This window comes from Triticum aestivum, chromosome 1A, assembly GCF_018294505.1.
Source record: "Triticum aestivum cultivar Chinese Spring chromosome 1A, IWGSC CS RefSeq v2.1, whole genome shotgun sequence".
NCBI lineage: Eukaryota > Viridiplantae > Streptophyta > Magnoliopsida > Poales > Poaceae > Triticum > Triticum aestivum.
In genome coordinates this window covers 485,272,750-485,281,385 of record NC_057794.1, presented here as the reverse complement: position 1 = coordinate 485,281,385, position 8,636 = coordinate 485,272,750, and the positions used below count along the sequence as shown (strand labels likewise).

Sequence of the window (8,636 nt, the reverse complement as noted above, 5' to 3'; positions counted from 1 at the left end):
AGATTATTGACTCTAGTGCAAGTGGGAGACTAAAGGAAATATGCCGTAGAGGCAATAATAAAGTTATTATTTATTTCCTTATATCATGATAAAAGTTTATTATTCATGCTAGAATTGTATTAACCGAAAACATAATACATGTGTGAATACATAGACAAACTGAGTGTCACTAGTATGCCTCTACTTGACTAGCTCGTTAATCAAAGATGGTTATGTTTCCTAACCATGGACAAAGAGTTGTCATTTGATTAACGGGATCACATCATTAGTTGAATGATCTGATTGACATGACCCATTTCATTAGCTTAGCACCCGATCATTTAGTATGTTGCTATTGCTTTCTTCATGACTTATACATGTTCCTATGACTATGAGATTATGCAACTCCCGTGTGCCGGAGGAACACTTTGTGTGCTACCAAATGTCACAACGTAACTGGGTGATTATAAAGGTGCTCTACAGGTGTCTCCAAAGGTACATGTTGGGTTGGTGTATTTCGAGATTAGGATTTGTCACTCCGATTGTCGGAGAGGTATCTCTGGGCCCTCTCGGTAATGCACATCACTTAAGCCTTGCAAGCATTGCAACTAATTAGTTAGTTGCGGGATGATGTATTACGGAACGAGTAAAGAGACTTGCCGGTAACGAGATTGAACTAGGTATTGGATACCGACGATCGAATCTCGGGCAAGTAACATACCGATGACAAAGGGAACAACGTATGTTGTTATGCGGTCTGACCGATAAAGATCTTCGTAGAATATGTAGGAGCCAATATGAGCATCCAGGTTCCGCTATTGTTTATTGACCGGAGACGAGTTTCGGTCATGTCTACATTGTTCTCGAACCCGTAGGGTCCGCACGGTTAAGGTTTCGATGACAGTTATATTATGAGTTTATGAGTTTTGATGTACCGAAGGAGTTCGGAGTCCCGGATGTGATCACGGACATGACGAGGAGTCTCGAAATGGTCGAGACATAAAGATTGATATATTGGAAGCCTATGTTTGGATATCGGAAGTGTTCCGGGTGAAATCGGGATTTTACCGGAGTACCGGGAGGTTACCGGAACCCCCCGGGAGGTATATGGGCCTTAGTGGGCCTTAGTGGAAGAGAGGAGAGGTGGCCAGAGATGGGCCGCGCGCCTCTCCCGCCCTTGGTCCGAATAGGACAAGGAGAGGGGGCCGGCCCCCCTTCCTCCTCTCTCTCCTCTTTCCCCCCTCCACGAATCCTATTCCAACTAGGAAAGGGGGGGAGTCCTACTCCCGGAGGGGGTAGGACTCCTCCTGGCGCGCCTCCTCTTGGCCGGCCGGCCTCCCCCTTTGAGCCTTTATATACGGAGGCAGGGGCACCCCCTAGAGACACAAGTTGATCCACGTGATCATATTCTTAGCCGTGTGCGGTGCCCCCTTCCACCATAGTCCTCGATAATATTGTAGCAGTGCTTAGGCGAAGCCCTGCAACATTAGTACATCAAGATCGTCACCACGCCGTCGTGCTGACAGAACTCTTCCCCGACACTTGGCTGGATCGGAGTCCGAGGATCGTCATCGAGCTGAACGTGTGCTAGAACTCGGAGGTGCCGTAGTTTCGGTGCTTGATCGGTCGGGCCGTGAAGACGTACGACTACATCAACCGCGTTGTCATAACGCTTCCGCTATCGGTCTACGAGGGTACGTAGACAACACTCTCCCCTCTCGTTGCTATGCATCACCATGATCTTGCGTGTGCGTAGGAATTTTTTTGAAATTACTACGTTCCCCAACAGATACATCACATAATTCAGCTCTATTAACAAAGCCCATGATCATAGTCATCATCGGAAACGAACATAATCAAGGAAGAGACTAGATCACATAGTTACTGGTACAAATCCTCTACTCCGTGGGTGAACTACTCCCCGATCATCATAGGAGAAACAAGAGACGATGGAGAGATCGGTGAAGATTACCTTCCCGATCATAATCAAGGGGCGGGGTGTCGGAGAAGGGCTAAACGAAGATCGCCGCGGACCAGGAACTGAAGGCAGCAGAAAAAATAGGGTAAAACATAGGAGGTATTTTTTGAGTATATATATAGCCATGGGGACCGAGAGGCGGTGGAATGGAGCTCTAGGGTGGCCACACGACCACACCATGCGCTCTAGCTTTTTGGGGTGTCTGGCCGTGTGGGCAGCTGGTGGGCCCCCTCCTAGTGGGCTTTTGGCACAATGGCTCCTCCTCTCCAAAACTTCACGTTGTATTTCTGTTTGATTTTGCTGGGCTCCGAAAAGAATATTTACGCAAAGTCCAAAACAAGAAAAATAACAACTATTTCACGACACTGGATTAATAGGTTTGTCCAGAAAAATAAAGAAAATTAATGCCAAAATGATATATTTTTAGCACGAAATAAGCAATGATAGATACATTTATATATAATTATAGCATGGTAGATTAAAGCAAAAGGTAATGTATGAGTAAATGCATGACTTGTCGATGTCACATAATTTGGTCGAGGGCCATATACAATTGAGGTGATGTGGAAACACGCATGTGCACACAAGTCTACTAGTTGGCTAATTATTTAGACTAGCAAAAATGCACGTGCGTTGCAACCGGAGAAAAAAAAATCATAATTTGACCATGATCACATTTTGCTACATCACCGAGACACACTATCACTCTCAATTTCGTGAAATCATGAACATTTTTGAACTCGTGAACATATTTGAAATCATGAACATTTTTCAAATTCATGAACACTTTTACAATTTTTCAAACATTTTGTAAAATCAAGAACATTTTTTGAATTCATGAAATTTTATACTATTTGCAAACATTTTTTAAAAACTGTGACATTTTTTAACAATTTTCTTGAATTGGCGAACATTTGTAGAATGGACGAACATTGTTTTAGAGATTGGCGAAACAATTTTTGAAATTTACAAACATTTTTTAATTTAGCAAAGATTTTTTGAAATGCACGATCATTATTTGAATCAATGAACATTTTATGAATGAATAAACATTTTTGTAAGTCACGAACAGTTTTTGATTTTTCAGATATTTTTCCATTCATGAACACTTTTTGAATTGGCAAAATTTTGTTTAATTTCATTAACATTTTTTAATACATGATCTTTTTAAAAAAATCATGAATATTGATTTCTGGAACATCTGTTTTTATAAAATTTTGAACATTTTCGAATAAGCAAACAATTTTTTGATAAAATCACTAGCATTTTTTGAATCCAAAAATATTTTATGATTTATTAATTACTTTACTTCAAAATTTCCATTTTTAAAATTTGTAACTTTTTTGAAGTCCCAAATTATTTAAAGTAGAAAAAGGACAGAAAATAAAAAAACAAATTTTAAAAACAGGCCGCCCGGACATTGCCCGACCCAAACGGGTTCGTTGCGTCTTCCCCCAACGCACAAAGCGCAGTATAGGAGGTCCCTACTATATTGTCCTGCCCAGATGGAGGATTCCCCTGTGTGAAACGTTTTTTATCACTTATAGATGACATTTGTGGGCAATATTTTGCAACTTGAGGGCAATTTCCCTAACGTACCGCCAGAAGCAGTAGCCCATTTATTATTATGTACAGATATAGATATAGATATAGATATAAAAGATATGCATTACAAGTGCATGATAACTATATTTTTCGAAGAGCGGTGATAACTTAGAAAAGTTTTTTATAAAATATTAATATTTGGCATGAAAAAGCACAAATTGGAATAAAGGGATGTCAATATGTCAACAAGATTAAAATAAAAGGTTAGCTCCATTGCCCCTTTGCTATTATAAGTCATTTTCTAATATTCTTAAGTATATTTTTCAGAGTTATACATGACAACATAATGAAATTATATTTTTACGCAAAAGAACAAACCCTCAAAGCCGTGGTTTTGTAACCTTTTCAGTATCTTTGATGCTCGATTGTACAAATCAAATCCTGTGGCACCTATATGACTCTACGATTTACGATTCTCCCATATGGTCCGATGGTACTAACATGGTCATACAATTCAAACACTATTTAGACATACATGATATTGCATGTTATTCCCATATCCCAAATCCTTGTTCAAAATGATGTGTGTGTTTTTAGAAAAAGATATTGAAAGGACATCAAAATGATGTGAATATGTACTACCCCGGTTTGTGAAAAGAAGGCTTATAACTTTCGCCTCATGGTGCAATGTTTGACGAAATATGTAGGAAATCATGTTCATAGGTACAATATCAAATAGATATAATGTAATACATATACTTTATTGTGTATATATTAATTTTACTATTATAGTTGTTTATAGTTTTTTCTACAAACATGGTCAAAGTTTACACGACTTGACTTGGAGAAAATTTATAGGCCTCTTTTTGGTGACGGGGGGGTACATAGACTTTAGCATTTGTCAGACCGAGTTTTTTTTGGATCATGATTTAAAAATCCCAAGCCCTAGCATAGCTAACCCGACATGAAAACATTGTCATTTCTCATTACGAAACGTTAATATAATTATTTTTTAAGCATAAAAAATAATTAGTTTTTTAGAATCGTACAATTAGTTTGGATATATATATATATATATATATATATATATGTTATGGTGTCTATATTTTATTATAATCCCAGATTTTTGGTATCTTGGGCCTTTTATCGGGCTTGACTCTTGCGCGGAAACTAAAGTCCAAGCCCGACCCGACCATTGGGCTTCAGGCTCGGTTCGTGCTGTCAGGCCGGACTGCTCATACTAGACCAAAACCACAACAATCCACCGGTACTTCCGTGCTCTCATCCGATTGGTTGCTCTGCCTCTCACACGGATCGCCAAATCCCATCCAACGGCTGACACCCATCATCCTCTGGCCGTTAACGCTCCAGATCGAAGCACCGCCCCCAATCCTCCATACTCGTCCGGGGCAGAAACACAACACAGAAACACACACACAGAAAGCACAAACGCACACTCCCCCACCGCACAAAGCAAGGCTAAAAAAAACCCCGCAGAAATCGACCGGGAGAAAAGGGGGCGAAAAAGCAGAGCGAAGGAGGAGAGAAGCTTCGGAGCTCGGGATCGGCGATGGAGACCGGAGCGAAGGCGCCGAAGAAGGCCGGGCGCCGGGCCGGCGGCGGCGGCCCCAAGAAGAAGTCCGTCTCGCGCTCCGTCAAGGCCGGCCTCCAGTTCCCCGTGGGCCGCATCGGGCGCTACCTCAAGCACGGGCGCTACGCCAAGCGCGTCGGCTCCGGCGCCCCCGTCTACCTCGCCGCCGTCCTCGAGTACCTCGCCGCCGAGGTGGGCCGCGCCCGCGCGCGCCAGCCGCGGAAGGACTAGCTCCGATTCGCCTCTGTTTTTTACCTTCTACGTGTTTTTTTTTGTCTGGCAGCTCCTCGAGCTGGCGGGGAATGCGGCGCGGGACAACAAGAAGAACCGGATCATCCCGCGGCACGTGCTGCTCGCGATCCGCAACGACGAGGAGCTCGGGAAGCTGCTGGCCGGGGTCACCATCGCCTACGGAGGCGTCCTGCCCAACATCAACCCTGTGCTGCTGCCCAAGAAGGCCGCTGCGGCGGCTACCAAGGAGCCCAAGGCGGGCACGACCAAGTCTCCCAGGAAGTCCCCCGCCAAGAAGGCGGCCGACGCTTAGGCCCGGCACTCGCTATGCCGGTGCCCCGTCCCACCCTCTCCCTCCTCTCTGTTTGTCTCTGTCTTGGTTCAACCGTAACGCACCTAGTTGTCAGTCGTCGTCGTGGTCGTCGTTGCCGCATGCCATCGTTGTCATGGATCGATTGCTGCTTGTTTGAACTTGTTTTGCGTGGCTTCCGCATAGGTGCCAATCAGCTTGTACTCTGTAGCCTGATTAACACCGCTGTATGTATGTTCGTTTAAGTGCGTAGGTGAAGGAAAGGGAGGGAGGGGAAGAGAAACTGTGAATGTCTGTTTGTAATAAAATTGTGAAGATGTGAAAATATCAAGGACTACTATTCTGATTGTTCTCTTTTGCTGCACGCTAAGAACGATTTCTTGTGTTTATCTGGTTGCTTTGGGCATGTTTAGCTTCTTTGCAGCCTTGGAGGAAAGCTATTGGGGTGGGGTGTGGATCATTGGGGGGATGTTCCTATCACTTGATAATGTTTGAGTTTCTAAGTGAAAACCTTGTGATCGGAATAGGCCATCGAGTGGCTGTGCTGTTGAATTCTTGTTATGTCGATTCAACTGGTAGGCTGCAAAAATGTCAGTCCTGGTGCTGATAGAAATCAAAGTTAGGTGTTCACTCTGTCTGCATTTCAACCTTTTCTTACGAGTCCTTGTTTTCATTTCAATTGGTTAATCAACGATCTGTTATAATGGTTCATTATTTTGTAATACAAAGTTTGTTGCATATACTCATGAAATGCCAGTTTGTAGTAAGATTGTGAAGATTTGAAATATTAAGGGGGTATTTTGATTGTCTATTTGTGGTTTTGCTGCATGCTTATACTGATTCTTGAGTTCATTTGGTTGCTTTGGGCATGTTTGGTTATTTGGTTGTTTGCAGCAGAAAGATGTTGGGGTATGGATTGTTGGGAAGATATTGTCTCACATGATAATGTTCACATTTTGAAGTGTAAACCTTATAGCTTGTAACTGAAATTTGGAACATTATGTGGTTGCACAATTGATTCTTGTTATGCTGGTTTAACGGGTAGGTGGCAAATGGTGCTTATAGAAATCAAATCAAGTATCCCTTATGTTTGCATTAAAACTTTTTTTTATGAGACTTGGTTTGCATTTGGTTAGTTGATCGATGATATTACTTTAAAGGTCTGTTATTTCGTGTTGTTGAGAACATATAATTTTGAAAATGGTTAATTAGATGACATGGTGACATATATCTTCTTCCATTTGAGATAAGATTGATTCCTAGATTATGGCAACATATGTACATGAATTGTATGTCGCAACTAGTGCTAAATTGACGAATATAGTAAATGGGTACAATTATGTCCTGTTTCATGCATGTCTTAATTATATCTTTTAGATTGTATTTATGTAAAGAGTTATGAAGATGTCAGATAGCATAAGTTGCAGCGACAGGAATATATGCAGCGACCACACTTGCTGGTCGTATGCTTGTTATTTTCGGTTTTCTTCTTTTGGGTTCTCTCTTGTCTTAATTGTACAGTTGAATTCTCTAATGGTTGAGATGTCATAATGTTTTACTCTGTCACATTTATTATGTCTACCATCATTTCAGATTTGTCAAAATTGTTATCCAGGTTGAGCCTTGAGGTAGAGCTTTGTCTTTAGAAATGACACCATTGATGATTGGGAACACTAAAAATCCGACGTAGATTTTTTAGGCATGGCAAATATGATGTTTTTTATGGCAATTTATATTAGCACGATGATGGCAATTTAGTTTGTAATAATGGCAATTTTTTGACAGAAATGAACTAAAGCAGATTTGCCATGCTCTCCAGCTACACATGCCATCTTCGATGAGTATAATTTTGTCATGGAGAGCGGTCGATTTGCCATGGTAAACGATCTAACTTCAGATTTGTAGTGGAGCCCTTGATGATTTTCTTGGAGTCTTTGGTAAATGAACATCTTTGGAGGCATCCAAGTGTATGGTTTGTTAACTTTTGTCGGTGGGTGTCCTTCAACTATATGTTTTATGGTGCAGTACTCTTTATTTTATCAACTGTGATAAGAACCTGGGAGGAATTACGGTAAGAAACCCATAAATCCTTTGGTTTTTCTATGATGCATTTGGAGAAAAGGGAGGTTAATTTGTTGTCATTAAACTTTTGATCTCCTTGATAAGGCTTAGTACCACACCCCACTGTTACAAATGTTGTCCTTGCACTAGCTAGTTCGCCGACAACTATAATTGTTATAGAATTATGAACAATATACTTCCACATTTCCTCTCATCTCTAAGCCTGGCATAGATTGATGTCAGCCAAAAATCATATATTTCAACATTATTGATTAAATTGAGCCTGTTGAATGATGAGACCCTTTCCTGTTGATGGTTTTGATAATACAGAGGTTGATGCACTAAGTGTGTAATGCTGACTTTTGTCTTGTTTTCTTTTGTGTGCGGCAGAAGTAATGGTGTCTATGTGTTCTTCAGTTTATATTATTGCACATGTGGTCAATGTTATGTAGTTTATAGTCTATGTTATCACGCATGTGGGTCCTTCATACATGTGCCTTCTGGTTGGTGTTTTAAGTTGTATTTTCTTTGTTTTCATTGGTAGCTTGATTTCCTACTCATTTTAGCTTTTCTCTTAATTTGCAGAATGCATTTATGTCGTTTATTTGTAGCTTACTAATGGTTGACTTGAAAGAGTGTCATCTCACCAACTTCTAATGAAACCATCAAGCACAAGTCCACTAGTTTTCCAGCAAAAGGGCCCGTGTGTTGCAATGGAAGAAAAAAAATCATAATCAAAAGAGTCAGCATAATCGAGATCCACTATCACTCTCAATTTCGTGAAATCATAAACAATTTTTTAAATCATAAACTTTTTTAAAACTCGTGCACTCATGAAATTGTGAACATTTTTCAAATTCGTGAACATTATTACAAAATTTTGAATATTTTTTGAATTCATCAACATTTTATATTATTCGCAAGCATTTTTTAAAAATTCT

The 8,636-nt window shown here is 40.8% G+C and overlaps 1 protein-coding gene across 1 annotated transcript; it reads left to right on the top strand.

The window, feature by feature from the left end:
- Positions 1–4,950: 4,950 nt before the first annotated feature.
- On the top strand, positions 4,951–5,982 carry LOC123059234 (histone H2A). Its single transcript, XM_044481849.1, has 2 exons — positions 4,951–5,285; positions 5,377–5,982. Exons 1-2 carry the CDS (start codon positions 5,073–5,075, stop codon positions 5,635–5,637), a joined length of 474 nt encoding a protein of 157 aa, XP_044337784.1. The 5' UTR covers positions 4,951–5,072; the 3' UTR covers positions 5,638–5,982.
- Positions 5,983–8,636: the final 2,654 nt, after the last annotated feature.